General features: G+C 38.4%; 2 protein-coding genes across 3 annotated transcripts in view; one reads left to right on the top strand and one right to left on the bottom strand.

Annotated features, from left to right (window-relative positions):
* The window catches only part of arl13b (ADP-ribosylation factor-like 13b), a 13,284-nt gene extending 9,676 nt beyond the window's left edge, over positions 1-3,608 (bottom strand). Inside the window, exon 1 of one of the 2 annotated variants that reach the window (XM_026159668.1) lies at positions 3,020-3,608. In XM_026159668.1, the coding sequence (XP_026015453.1) occupies positions 3,020-3,078 (59 nt within the window). In that variant the 5' untranslated portion in view covers positions 3,079-3,608. The remainder of the gene's footprint in view (positions 1-3,019) is intronic. The other variant, XM_026159672.1, reaches the window with a different exon arrangement.
* A 3,053-nt stretch (positions 3,609-6,661) lies between these two features.
* LOC113016498 (gamma-glutamylaminecyclotransferase B-like) lies at positions 6,662-10,032 on the top strand. Its single transcript, XM_026159371.1, has 2 exons — positions 6,662-6,677; positions 8,701-10,032. The coding sequence occupies exon 2, from the start codon at positions 8,725-8,727 to the stop codon at positions 9,193-9,195; it is 471 nt and encodes a 156-aa protein (XP_026015156.1). The 5' UTR covers positions 6,662-6,677; positions 8,701-8,724; the 3' UTR covers positions 9,196-10,032.
* The last annotated feature ends 4,726 nt before the right edge of the window (positions 10,033-14,758 follow it).

Raw genomic sequence — 14,758 nt, 5'->3', positions numbered from 1 at the left:
AGTGACTGCCGCTGGTTGAAAAGAGTTTAAAAAAAAAAAAAAAAAAAACTTCAGTGGTGTTGCACACCATTTTATATTATTTTTTAAAAGTCAGTTAACCCTTTAAAGCCGGTCAGAGCAGCACGCTCCGTTTTGCGTAACTATTTTTAAATCCCTGTAGAACCTGAACCGTGTAAGCTAGCGCAATAATTTGTTTTGCATATGAAACCGGAGGAGTTGTACTTACATCTTATGCCATCAGCTTGTCCTCGGTCACGGTTTCGTTCCACATATAGCTTTGCAAAAATTGCATAAAAAGCGCTTGCAGGAACAAAAACATAATATTCCAGAAACACGCTTTGCCGTTCCTATCAGCTGTTCGTAACACTTCCCACAGTGAAATGATGCACATGCTGTTTTCTTTGCAAATTTGCATCATAGGATTGTTTTTTGTTTTTCCTGCAGTATATAAAAATTGCTGTATCTCCAAAATAAAACTATGAAGACACTCAAAATAAATTTCCTGTGGTGGGAAACTATTTTTTGCAACTTTATTGTATTTAAAGTTTTGAGGGATAAACCTCTTAAATTTCTCCAAGTAGAAATATATGTAAACAAAACAAAAGCGATTTTCAATTTTTTTTGTAGTTTATTGCACTTTTTTGCAATTTATGTAATTACTATGGACTTAATGCATACATATTATTAAAATATGGGCTATAACAGTTGTATTGATGTATAGCAACTTGAAATGCTCCCACAAATGGCACTACAGCATGTAAAAAAAATAATATAAGCTCTGGTGGACTTGGTTCTATAGTAGGTCTTAAAGGGTTAAATAAATATCGTCAAATAATCGTGATCTCAATTTCAGTGAAAATAATCGTGATTATCATTTTTGCCATAATCGAGCAGCCCTACCGTGTTGTGGCGTTAAGGTCATTTTAACGAGGTTAACCTGAAAGCACTAGTGGGAACACAACGAATATGACTGCACATTTACGCCGACATCATCCTAGTGCAAAAACAAAAACAACAAGCATGCATGCTACAAACTTTAGCCGAGTCATTTAGACAGCCGTTAGCACATGATCCTCCTTATGGGGACCTGATATGTTTAATATGCTGCTGAGAATATAGCCCAGAAGAAGCGGATAGTATAGCTTTTATTTTTGAAAGAGCCATTTCTCTGTAATAAACTCTCTTTTCCAAAGATGAGTGATTCCTCAATCAGATACAGGGCTCGCAATATCGCTAGCCCGACGTCCCGGGGCCAGCGATTTTTTTCAGTCGGGCTACCAAAATCTATCTCTGCCCTGCCCGTCCGGCTATTGTAGGAAGGAAAAATATATAATAATGGATTGGATTTATATAGCGCTTTTCAAGGCACCCAAAGCGCTTTACAATGCCACTATTCATTCACTCTCACATTCACACACTGATGGAGGCAAGCTACAGTTGTAGCCACAGCTGCCCTGGGGCAGACTGACAGAGGCGAGGCTGCCATATCGCGCCATCGGCCCCTCTGGCCAACACCAGTAGGCAAGTACGGTAAAGTGTCTTGCCCACGGACACAACGACCAGGACAGAGAGCCCAGGGATCGAACCAGCGACCTTCCGGTTACAGATGCGATTCCCAATATGTCAATGCTTTTGCATTCTTTCAGAAATGTAGCTGGGTAATTATGTCATTGGCATCGGTGAGCCACTGTCAATATGTGACATATTGAAATCGCGTTTGAATTTGCGCTTGTTTTTTTTGCATTCACTTTGCAATCGCGTGAACTGTGTATAGAGAGCGACAGCACTGATTGGTGAGTGATGATAATTTGTGCACCAATTCCTCCGACATTGTCTTATTAATCGTTAGCTTACTATGCAAACATGACAAGTGAAATCTCCCGCAGCAAGCTTAAACATGTGATAGGTTGATTGCGCAGAGAATCGCTGACCGTTATGTGTGTGTGTGTAAAAGCAGCAGGATATATATTTCAGTTCTGCTGAGCCAAATAAGACAGGTCAGGGTGAAGAAATGACAGCCAAAGAAAAGCTTACCGCAAAACGGAAAAGTTATGACAAATCAGACTAGAAGGCAAAAAGAAAGTGCAGCTTTATGGTTTCATGGACAAAATAATTTGTGGCTGCGATATGATGAGCTAAATAACCAGGGGTGCACATAAGTGGTCCGCAGGTGCGCAGTCACTGTCAAAATAAAAAACACGCACAAGGGTTAGGGTTAAATTTAAAAACTGTACTTTTGAGTTAAAATATATATTTATAATTTTAATAAATGACAAATTAAAAAGGCATGAACATTTTATTTTGTATCGAAAAAATATCGAACCGTGACACCAAAGTATCGAACCGAACCGTGAATTTTGTGTATCGTTGCACCCCTAATACATACATACATACATACATACATACATACATACATACATATATAGATATAGGAGGTTAAATGAGGAACTACAATAATAAAACAAAAATGTTACATGGTAATAAAATAAATGATGTGGTGTGATCTTCTGATATAGAGTAACACGTTGATAGAAAAAATAAATATGTAATACTTAGGTAGAAATGCTATAACACTATAAAACAAAGCCTGAAATCCACACTGTATGAATTCTTTGGTTTATTTTAACTTTAAAAGTTGTTTTATGTTACTTATTTATTAGAAGAAAAACTGCATCTTCAGTATCACAAGATAAAAGATCTAATGGCCTTTAAAAAATAAAAAAGGCCATTTCTTCTGCAAGAAATAAAAAGCTAGAGGGGATTTTTTTTAAGCTAACTTTAATGGATTATGTCATAAACTAACAAAACTGCAAATACAGAACTGTCTCAGCTTTATTAAAAGGTTTATGGCGTGTGATGTGTCGGTGATAGTATCTCATTTACTGTTTCACTGAAAAACGAACTGAATGTATAACAACGAGCAGCTCCACTTTTCGAAGCACCTCAACAGGTTGAAGCTGTCCGTGATTTCGGAGTGTGAAGCACTGATTTTGGGGCATCATATCGTGACCTAACTTACCTTGCAGGCTCCTGCCAGCGTTTTAGCCAGTTGCAACAATTCGCCATCAGGCTAAACATCGCAGTCCGGGTCCGAATGACTGAGTGGTGGTCCAGGTGGGCAGCGACACTCCACTATCCAGCCCTGCTCATCGACTCTTAACCTAAACTAGCTACATGGCGAACTAACCCATCAAAGTGTAAACGTTTAGCTTTTAAATGCCTCACCCAACTTACGTCGGTGAATAATTTAGTCGTTACCGTGTGTTTTCGATAAATATTAGGCTGGAAGACATTATTTTCCAGAAGCTGAACATCCCGTTAAACGAGGCTAGCCAAAGCTAATGTAGTTAGCAATAACGGTATTTGTAGTATCGTTTAGTTTGTAGTGTCCGCAAATACGTGAGTCGTTTACCACTTACATCTGAGCCCTACTCACCAATAAAATGTGCTCGTTTGTAACCAAGCGCATAAATACTGAGTATTTTACTACTGAAATATTCGCTACTTAGCGTTAGCCGATTCCTAGCAGTCTGCTTTGTTTACGCCGTCTTTTCTGCTGCTAGGCTGCGGACGTGCCTTCGTCATCTTCCGTCATCAACAAATCAGCGCCAGCGCAGATTCCGAGCCTGCGCACTCGTTACAATTGTGACCAATCAAATAACCTACTACAGCTATAATGCCGAAGAATAATAATAATTTGTTGTTATTTTTTTTAGTATTTAATTAGCTGGAAAAGTGTGTCCACAGTTCAAGCAACTTAATTAAAGAAGTCCAGACGCTTTTCTTTGCAAGCTCCTTTGACCACAGCTAGTACATTTAAATTAGGCCCATGAGTTACATTGCTCTGCAATAATACTACTTATTATTATTATTATTATTATTAACAATAATATAATTGCTCTGTGTTATGCTCTCTGAAGAAAATGAGAAAGAGAAGGGGATGGATGGAGGAACATTGGTGAATCAAAAAGCTCAGGGGGTTATAAGGAGGAGCTGAGGGCAGCTATGAAAAGTTCGAAGACTGGAAAAGCAGTTGGTCCTGGTGGCATACCTGTGGAGGTATGGAGACGTGTAGGAGGTGGGCAGTGGACTTTTTGACCAGATTGTTTAACACAGTCTTGGAAAGTGAGAGAATGCCTGAGGACTGGAGAAGAGGTATACTGGTACTGATTTTGATATGCAGAGCTGTACCACATACAGAGGGATAAAGCTGAGGAGCCAAACCATGAAGATATGAGAAGAGCTGCTGAAGCTAGGTTAAGAAGACAGGTGATGCGTATGAGGATGAGGTGAACCAATAGGTAACAAATAGAACAAATGTCTTGACCTCATTCATCAAAGTCCCTCCAATCAACCAGATTAAACATTTCTACATCAGCAAATATGTATTAAAAATCACATTTCACCATAAACACACAAGCTAAAAGGTGTGAAACAGCACAAAATTAATTAAGCAGTTTGTATTTGTCATGAAATATCAGATGTCTTCCTAATACTTCTTCTAATATCATCTTGCCTCCCTCTACTGGCTCCCTTTATTAGTTTTTTGATATCATCCACTGTACCTGAGCTTTCCCCCCCAAAATTTTGTTTCATATCACCAGAATGGACTCTCTTGAGCTGAGTGAGAAAAGGAGACAAAGACAAACCAAGACACGGTGAGATGTATTTTTAAAGACAAATTATTTCCTATTGCTCCATCAGTTACCAATTCCCTTCATTCTGCCAAAGCACAAAGTTTATTAGATTTTTCCAGCTCGCCCGGGCTGAGTTAGCGGGCTGTTTTGCTGTTAGACTGAATGTCAAGTGTCTTTTAAGGAAAGATGGATTGCACTTTATTTATTCCGAGGCTGAGTTATTTGCCCCAGTTCATCTCGGCAAGTACTCGCTGGTGACTCTGCAGTCGGAGGAGTGAGACACAATGAGGAAAGCATGTCTTTTAGAGAGCCTGTCTGAAGAAACATCATCTCCCTCCCTCCCTCCATCCATCCCTCCCTCCCTCTCCTCCGAGACAACTTCAGCTTAATTTTTATGAGATGTGTCTGCTGCTCTCATAAAGCCACAGTAATCATTTTTATTTGTTTACTGGGATCCAGTGCAGCTCCAGACAAAGAGCTTTGAAATGGAAAAACCAGGCAGCGACTGGTGAAAATTTCAGTTAAAAAAAAAAATCATTAATTCACAGAAATGTTTTATTAATTCATTCATTTTTACCATTGACCCGGTGTAAAAAACCCATTTCTTTAGTCAATAGTGGAAAAAAATGTCATTTAAAATGATTTAGCTGTTTATCTATTACTTAATTACTGTGGTGTAATATGAAGGACAGTGGTAATGGGGTAATTCTACATTCATAGGAAAAGCTGTAAAACCTGTGAAAATACACTTAACAGTTCAAAATCTATGTCCTTCATATATTCCAAAGCATGTAGTGGGCCAGATTGGAGGCCCCCCACCTCTTCTGCACTTTGAATGAACCCAGTTTTTTATTCAAAGTAATATATTTGCAATAAAAAAAAATTTAAAAAGGAAGGCATAAAAATCTGGCATTCTTTTAATATAAGTTCCTTTCCCTGCCTGGTTTTAAATGTAAAAAATGTTTAATATATAAGGTCTGTTTTGATTTTTTATGAATGCAAGATTGGGCTCAGATGAATCGGGTTTTAAACAATATGCTGTTCATTGCTGTCGGGTGACCAGATGTCTGGGACTGCAAAGCATTTTTATCCACCCTTCCCTCTTCCCACACACGGAGGCAATGTCCTGCAATTTGATTGGCTGTGGTTTACAATAGTGAACGCTGCCTAAGAAAAGTCTTACTTGAAGAGATGATCCATCCATGCATGTTTCCTGAAATCCAAATACAGGAGTACAACAGTTGTTGCAACAGATACTGAAGCAGAAAACATGAATTGTATACAGACAACACCAGCACCATAAAAAAACTTTACCTTCCATCTATGCTTATAGTAGTTTGGTGGGTTGCAAATGTATTTCATTTATGAATGATCAAAGTTTCTTCCTCTCAGCACATTATGCCCCACAGAGGTGTTATGTTTTAAAATGAACCTGAAAATATTTTTCATGTTTTATATGGACAGAGATGGAAAGAGTACCTTCGGCTCATTGCATTTGAGTTGACCTAAACCTCCACTGACTGACTATCATTCATAAAACTTTTTAAACTTTCACTCAGTTTTCTAGAACTGAGTCTTAAGAATGCTAAAACAAAATAATATAAAATGTCAGTAAATAATTAATCTGACATGTTTTAAATAATTAAAATTGGCAATTAATCATTAATTATATATAAATGTATAAATAAATCTATTAATTATGTAAATGTGTTTTTGATTAATTAAAATGAAAATATATAATTAAATAATTGCCTCAAAATATTGTTTTAAAAACTTAAAACGTATTAGTCTTTACACAAAACTATTTATTTCACTATTTAATTTATTATTTCCTGGTTCTTGTGCTTCAGTGCACCCCATGAAATAAAATAAACAATCATTGCAGCTTGTCAACAGTTGCTAACATCTGGTTACTCTGGCAGACTGATTTTGGAAAATGGATTGATCCAGTGGACATGGGGTTGGCAGGTTTCCCAGAATGCATTTGGAATAAAATCACATCAGCTGTTTCCTCCACCACTGCGAAAGTGCCCTCAAACTGTAAGTACAGTTTTGGAACATGATTTTTCTGTCACCAAATGCATTTTTTAGTTGTTTTTCTAAGGTAAAAATGTAATGGCATAGTCTGAACGAAAATGAATATCTGGCTGGTTTATTGAGAGCCTGTTTGCAAAAATAATTACATTTTTTCATAGCTGTCAGGTCCTGTTAGCATAACAGACAGCTTCCCTCACCCTCTGTCAGCTGACCGGGTGATCAGAGCCCATGGTACCCCTTCCTGATCCTCGCCTCTCAGTGAAGGTTAAACACGGGTGATAGGTGATATCTAACAGGTTATGTTTGGTTTATTTTAGTTTTGTATTCGTTCCCAAGCAAATCAGTTAAGCTGAGATTATTGTTTAATTTCATAACTGTGTATTTTTAGTGAACCATATAGGAATGCTCTCAGAATATATTGAATTGAATCATTTGCACGTCTTTATTTCCTGATGTGCACAGGTCATACTTTTTGTTGAGAACAGCTTGTTTTCAATTAAAACTAACATAAAAAAAAAATGTAATACATAGGGAGGAAAGTGAGAGCATTTTCACTGGGAGCAGAACCATCTGGACCAGCATGTTGTTCATGCTGGTCATGGATATCCTGACGAGTGATGTCAAGCCTGCTCCAGAAATTATTCAATTGTTTGTTTCTTAATATTTATTCAACTGTATTCAAAACACCAGATGTCTGCTATAAGTTTTGGAAGTCTGGAGTTTAAAAAAAAGAAGAAGAAAGAGCTGTGTGTTTTTTCTTCAGGTAGCAATGGGAGTTACTTGTATAATCCAATCTAATCCAATCCAACTTTATTTATATAGCACATTTAAAAACAACAAAGTTGACCAAAGTGCTTTCCAATAATAAAACAGAGATAGCAGTTAAACCCATACTTTAAGCATAATGTTTTTAAGTATAATGTTTTTAAGACAGCTCAGGATGAACTAAGCAGTTGATTCATCTGTAATATTTAATTTGAAATAATGATGTACAGTTGTTTAACACCTTTTTCCAAATCAGTTCAGTGTTTATCCCCTTTCAAAATCATTTTATATCTTTTTATGCCTTTCCCAACTTTGATGGGTGAGTTTGACAAACAAAATTAATTTATGATGCACTGCAGCACAAGAACAATGAAAATAATAAACTAAATGTGAAATAATAAAATATGTATTTAAATAAAATCCACCCATCAATTATCTTCCACTTAAGATAATAAATGATACTTAATCCAAGATAATTAATGATACATCTTGTTAAATGTATAATGGTTTATTTGTTTCATTTGGATTTCAGTATAGTATAAAAGCCTTTTCTCTGCCTCGTTTCCCACGAGGCCCTTTTTTCTTTGGCACTTTAACGCCCTCTATTGTTTCCGCCATTCTTTAAATTGCTTCCCTGTATGCGGCATCCTTCGCACTTCCTTAAACTGTCACGGTGGCGGATTTTTTAGAAAGGAATATCTACTTACTGCTCATTCAAGGTTGGTTTGTGCTTCTTTACGATAGTTTAGTTGAGAGCCAAGCAGAAAAACATGTCACTTCACAGCATGTGTTTTAAAACTGCACTTCCGGTAACGGTATTTTGTAACAGCTCGAGTGTGGTGTGGAGTGCAGGGGCTGGTGGGTGGTAGAGGGGAGTGTGGAGGTGTCACAAGAGCATAGATCAGTGACGCAGTTGGGGGTGCTGATGTTTGAGAGCCTCCACACCTTTCTTCTGGAGAGGTGTGCAGGTGTTGTAGGATATATTTTTTATAGTAATGTTTAATCTGTGCATGTAATGGTAATCTGCTGATTGTTTTCCTAATTAATGCGTGTAAGGAGAGCAGATTACTAAAATAAAGTGTTACATAGATTTGACTTTCATTTTCTTTTATTTTGAAGGTCTGATCATTTTAAATTAGATCAAATTTCCACCTCTGGACAAGTGACTGATATAATACAGAGTAACAGTTAAAATTGGATAAATATATTTGCCAGTAATACTTGCTGCTCCCAGAGGTGTTTCTCCCTCTTTACACCACAGGTGTGTCTTTGGTCCTCTGTCCTCATGACTCGGGTCTTTGTGTACGGCATCCTGAAGAAGGGGCAGCCCAACAACTACCGCATGTTCGACAACAACAATGGAAAGGCCGAGTACCTTGGCTTGGCATTCACTATCCAGAAATACCCGTTAGTGATCACCACCAAGGACAACATCCCTTTCCTGCTCAACATCCCTGGCCAGGGTCACCGAGTGCACGGGGAGATCTACAAAGTGGATGACCAGATGCTGAAATTCCTGGACACTTTTAAAAGCGTCCCAACGTGGTACCAGCGGACGGTGGTCCAGCTGGAAGTGAAGGAGTGGGTGGGGAAGATGGAAGGAGAGGAGAAGGTGTCACCGGGGAGCATCACAGATGCGTTTGTGTACACCACCACGATGTACGAGCCAGAATGGCCCTCGCTGCCGTGCTATGAGAGCTACGACTCAGAGGGAGATCACGGGCTCAAATATAGGTGTAGAGAAGAGCGGGATTGATCTCATCATGCTGATGCAACTGACAAAGTTGCTTTTATTTTTGTAATTTATCTTATTGCTGTGCACCTAAAACAATGCCCTGTAAACCTTTGTCAAAAAAATGAAGCTGTAATGTCAGACCCTAACCCTAACCCTTTTAAAAAAAAAAACAACCTGTTAACAATGTGTAATTGTGTAGTGCTGACTACTTGCTGGCAAATATCGTGAGCTAATAGAATTTTACATATATATTGTATGTAAAAAACAAAAACAAACAAACAAACAAAAAAAACCTGCATGTAGCTTCCAGGTCAAGCTAATGCACAAGTGCTTTGAACCTGCATTGTATGGCCAGCCTGTCCTTCCAAAAATGTGATTGCATAGAAGTCTGTGAGGAAATGACCCAGCTGCTTACTTGATTTATGACCTCACCAAAGAGTTTCCTTGTGTGGTCTCAATGCCATAAATAAGACTATTATTTAATGGCATAGGTTAAGACAGGCTTAGAGCAGGCGTGTCAACCATGAAGCCCAGGAACCAGATTCAGCCCAGCAAAGGCTTCAAATTTAGCCGACTGGGTGGCTTTGGAAACTTTTACAGCTTTTCACACTGAGAAAGATCTCAGATTCCTTTTAATTCTTTTTGTTTACTACAATAAAAAAATGGACTTGTACTGTAAATATGCAATTAAACAAGTTTACACTGACAGAAAGGCGAGTTTTACTGGATCATTTAAATCAAAGCTGATTGTATGTGGCCCATGATGTAAAATGAGTTTGACACCCCTGTCTTAGAGCATTTATATCACACGGATATGAACTCTGGTGTGTTTAATCATTACATTCCACTTGTCTTTGATTACCTCTGAAATAAAAATTAATTCCTGATTTCTTTTGTTTGATCTGTGCTGTGTTTGTTCCATCCAGGGGATAAGCTTTTACTCTGCGTTGTCATAAGCAGAATAAATATCCTGCAAACTACTTACAGGGATTTAGACATATGTATTTGTCTTCTTTATTACAAGAGTCACATATTCATGATACAACCTCTCTAATACAGCAGGTGTCGCTAAAAGACAGGCTGTGTTTTTGTACCAGCAAACCAGCAAAGCAAGAGATGTGGCCCCTGAAGTCTGCTGAGGGGCCTCATCAACTCACTGGTTGCACTACTGATAGTCTCTACCAATGTTAGTGCACACAGATGCAGAAATAGAGATAAGGACTGAGGCCGATGAAGAAAGACAAAAACACAGAGATGAGCAGAAAGAAAAGACACAAGGGCAATGGTTCTTTGAGCACAAAGAAGAAGACAAAACAGTGGTAAGTAAGTGGGACACAAGCAGGCAGCTGGACTTCAAAGTCAGAGGTGGGAAGGAAAAAAATCTAATCCAATTAGACCTCTTCTTTTGACCACCAAATAGGTTGCTGTTTTTGCCTATAGTTTTTGAAGACAAAGTACATCACCTAAAGCCTTTTTGAGCAAACCCAATCTGCCGTTTAAAAGACAAGAAGTTGACGCGGGAAAAAGCAGAAGCTTCAGCCAAATAAGTGGTAGCCTCCAAAAGCTCCGCAGCCACTGACCACGAATACTCCATGGTGATTTCAATGTCGTCAGCCAAAAGAAAAACCCCATCTACATCCACCAAAGCACCGTTGTAAGGGAATTGTGTCCCAAAGTGTGGAGACCAACAACTCCATAGTAGAAGCCATTAACAAGCTAACAAACAAGATTGATCACCTCAGTGTGCAGCTAAGTAACAACATGATAATGGTGGCTAATATTGCCAAGCTAGCTGAAATGAACACAGCCGTTATAAAAGAGTGTAAAGCTAAACTGTTTGTTTTGGAAAAAAGGCATGCCTCCTCTCAACAAAGAAAACATGGAGCTGAAGGAGAGAGTGTGGGAACTAGAATGGTACATGTGCCACTGGAACTTGAAAATTCAGGGATGGAAAGAAACAAACGACAAGGATTCTTGCAAGGAGGTCATCGACATCTTAGCCAAGATCGCACCACATTGGGCTTCTTCACTGGACAACGCTGTGGACACCGTCCATCGCCTAGGGAAAAAAGAAGCGGGTTGACCTTTACAAATAATAGTTCAGTTCACCGTGAGACACCATTGAGATGCTTTCTGGCAGCTGACCAAGGATTCCCAGGTGTGCAAGGAGCTAGGCATCTACATCAAGCAAGATTTCTGCGAACTAGACCAGGAGGCAGGAGCTGCAGTTTGGCCAAAATAGAGCAAGCCGGAGCTGAAGGGAAGAACATTTACTACAGAGAGCACGCCCGTTAAGTTTAAGTAGGCAGGTTCATATTACCTATTTGGTACGGTATTATAATGACTATACATAACGACTATATATATTATATTTTTTAGAGCTCTTTTGCATTTTGTGAATTCAATTTAAAGGATTTAGTGTTCCAGTCTCTTGTTTATTTTCCTTTTTATGTCATTTTTCACTTCTAATTTTAACTGTGTGTCTTTAAATAGTAGGGGCTTGAGAGATATTCTTAAAATAAAGTATTTTTGTTTTGTAAAAATGTAAATGCTAACTGTATATTGCTACAAGAAACACACTCTGTTGAGGCAGATGAAAAAATTGGTGTAATCTGTAGGGAGAAAAAATAATTCTTTGTCATGATACTAACAAATCTGCTGTATATTTGTTGAGTTTTGGTTCCTGTTGTTTCACTCTCTCACGTTTCTTGATGTCCACATTTGTGACTCCTGTGCTTCCTTTACTTTTACTGCTACTGCTTTATCCACGTGTGCTTTGTGTCTCCATGATATTTACTTCCTGTGTTGTTTCAAACCAACTAACTTTAACTATTTAAATTATATGAACATGAATGAATGAATATTAATTTGCATAAATGAGTTTGAATTTGTATCATAATTGATACATCTACCAATATTTTTGCTATTTATTGCTTAAAAAAATATTGTACAATTAATTTAGGTTTTTTTGGAGGATTCACACTAATGATGATGATGTAGAAGTCTCAAAAACTCAGAAAACCTCCATCCATCTATCCATCCATCAATCTTCTTCCGCTTATCCGGGGCCAGGTCGTGGGGCAGCAGCCCAAGCAGAGAAGCCCAGACCTCCTTCTCGCCAGCCACCTCCTCCAGCTTGTCCGTGAAAACACCAAGGCGTTCCCAGGCCACCTGAGAGATATAATCTCTCCAGCGTATCCTGGGTCTGCCCCGGGGCCTCCTCCCGGTAGAAATGCCCAGAACACCTCGCCCATGAGGCGCCCAGGAGGCATCCTTGTAACATGGCCGAACCACCTCAACTGGCTCCTTTCGATGTGAAGGAGCAGCGGCTCTACTCTGAGTCCCTCCCGGATGGCTGAACTTCTTACCCTATCTCTAAGGGAGATGCCCATTTCCACCACTTGTATCCACAATCTCGTTCTTTTGGTCATTACCCACAGCTCGTGACCACAGGTGAGGGTAGGAAACTCAGAAAACCTCTATTTATCAAATTTGATATATTTAAAAACGTCCGTAATAACATAGAAACTCATAGGAAAGACAATTTGGGCCATTGGCTAATCTGTGTACTCAAAGTGGAAAATACATTTCTGTTTCTATGTAATGTTTATGGCTACAACAGTGTTGCTCAGAACGAACTCTTATTAACTGACATAACCAATCACCTAAAAGAACTATCTCACAAGTACTCCACAAACAATTTTATAGTGGGAGGAGATTTCAATATTGTCTGTGACGAGTGGCTTGATAGATCACTCTCTAAAATCCAGTCTCATCATATAAATTCATTTTTACACATCTTCTGTTTAGATTTTAACCTAATAGATCCTTGGAGATTAGTGAACCAACTTCATCAGCCCTTTTTATGGTTCAAGCTCGATCGCTCAGCTAAATCTCATTTTGATTTCTGGCTAATTTCAGACAGTATAATGCAGAACAATGTAGATGCGGGTGTCTCAGCTGCGCCTTTAACCGATCACTGTTTGATACAGCTTAATGTCGCACCTCAACTTAAAAAATAATAATGGATTGGATTTATATAGCGCTTTTCAAGGCACCCAGAGCGCTTTACAATGCCACTATTCATTCACTCTCACATTCACACACTGGTGGAGGCAAGCTACGGTTTTAGCCACTGAAGCAAGGCTGCCATATCGCGCCATCGGCCCCTCTGGCCAACACCAGTAGGGTAAAGTGTCTTGCCCAAGGACACAACGACCAGGACAGAGAGCCCGGGTATCGAACCGGTGACCTTCCGATTATAGATACGCTTCTCAACCCCCTGAGCCACGGTCGCCCAAAAATCTCATAATAAAGGTTACTGGAAATTTAACTCAACCCTGCTTACCAATAAAAATTTTAGTAACAAAATACTTGAACAACTAGAACTTATTTCAAATGATAAAAACCTAGTAAGTAAGGAAAATGTATTTATATAACGCTTTTTGCAGATAAAAATCACAAAGTGCTTTACAACAAAGAAAATGAAAAATGAAAAAAAGACAATAGTTATACTAAAAAGGCCAAAGGTGCATATCTGAGATCCCAAGCCAAGTGGATAGAGGATGGCTATGCACTGACCCTCAATTAATATCCAAAGAAATCTTTACCTTTTACAGCAATTTGGCTGAGGCCAATGGCATAGAATCAACCTATTAAACACCTGATTCCTAAAACTGATGAAAATTTTAAGCAGTACTGTGATGCAGGTATTACCCTTGAAGAGTTAGATAAAGCATTAGGTGCTTTATCCAACGATAAAGCCCCAGGATGTGATGGCCTGACGAGTAACTTTTACATATATTTTTGGGATCATACTAGAATCCTTGTGTTTGAGATGCTCACAGAAATTTTAGAAAATGGTTCTCTCACACACACTATGAAACAAGGGGTAGTTACACTCATACCCAAACCTGGGAAAGATCCGACACTTCTTGATAATTTAAGACCAATAAGACTCTTAAATAATGATTATAATCTTCTAAAACATATTTTTGCTAACAGATTAAAATCAGGCATAACTCAAATAATTTCTTACACTCAGTCCAAATTTATAAAAGGCCACTCAATCCATAATAATATCTGCCTTGTTCTGGACTTGATTGACTATAACTACCTAATTAATAACAAAGGTTTTTCCTAGTTTTAGACTTTTACAAATCCTTCGATATGATAGAGCACGAGTTTATGTTTCAAGCCCTAGATTTGGAAGTGGCTTTAATAATTACTGTATAGAGACACAAACAGTTCAGTGTGTCTTCCACATGGCACCTCACAGAGATTTAGGATCTGCAAAGGAATAAAACAAGGATGTCCAATCTCACCATTGCTGTTTATCACAGCAACAGAAATGCTTTCCATACTGATTAAAAATACTATATTTGGTAAGTAATCTGTTCTAGGTAAAGAGCTCTCTATCAGCCAGTTAGCCGATGACACCGCCATTTTCTTAAATAACTTGAATCAAATCCCCAAAATTCTACAAATCATTGAAAATTTCTCAAAAGCTTCAGGCCTAAAACTGAACTCAGACAAATGTGAGATCTTATACCTTTAAAAGACTGTACTATATCTAACACTTTCA

This window comes from Astatotilapia calliptera, chromosome 23 (assembly GCF_900246225.1).
Source record: "Astatotilapia calliptera chromosome 23, fAstCal1.2, whole genome shotgun sequence".
NCBI classification, from domain to species: domain Eukaryota; kingdom Metazoa; phylum Chordata; class Actinopteri; order Cichliformes; family Cichlidae; genus Astatotilapia; species Astatotilapia calliptera.
The sequence above is the reverse complement of the archived record's forward strand: the minus strand, read 5'-3'. Positions and strand labels throughout refer to the sequence as shown.

Coding starts and splice junctions, on each gene's coding strand:
- LOC113016498 (XM_026159371.1), top strand. CDS start 8,725: ATGACTCGGGTCTTTGTGTACGGCATCCTGAAGAAGGGGCAGCCCAAC.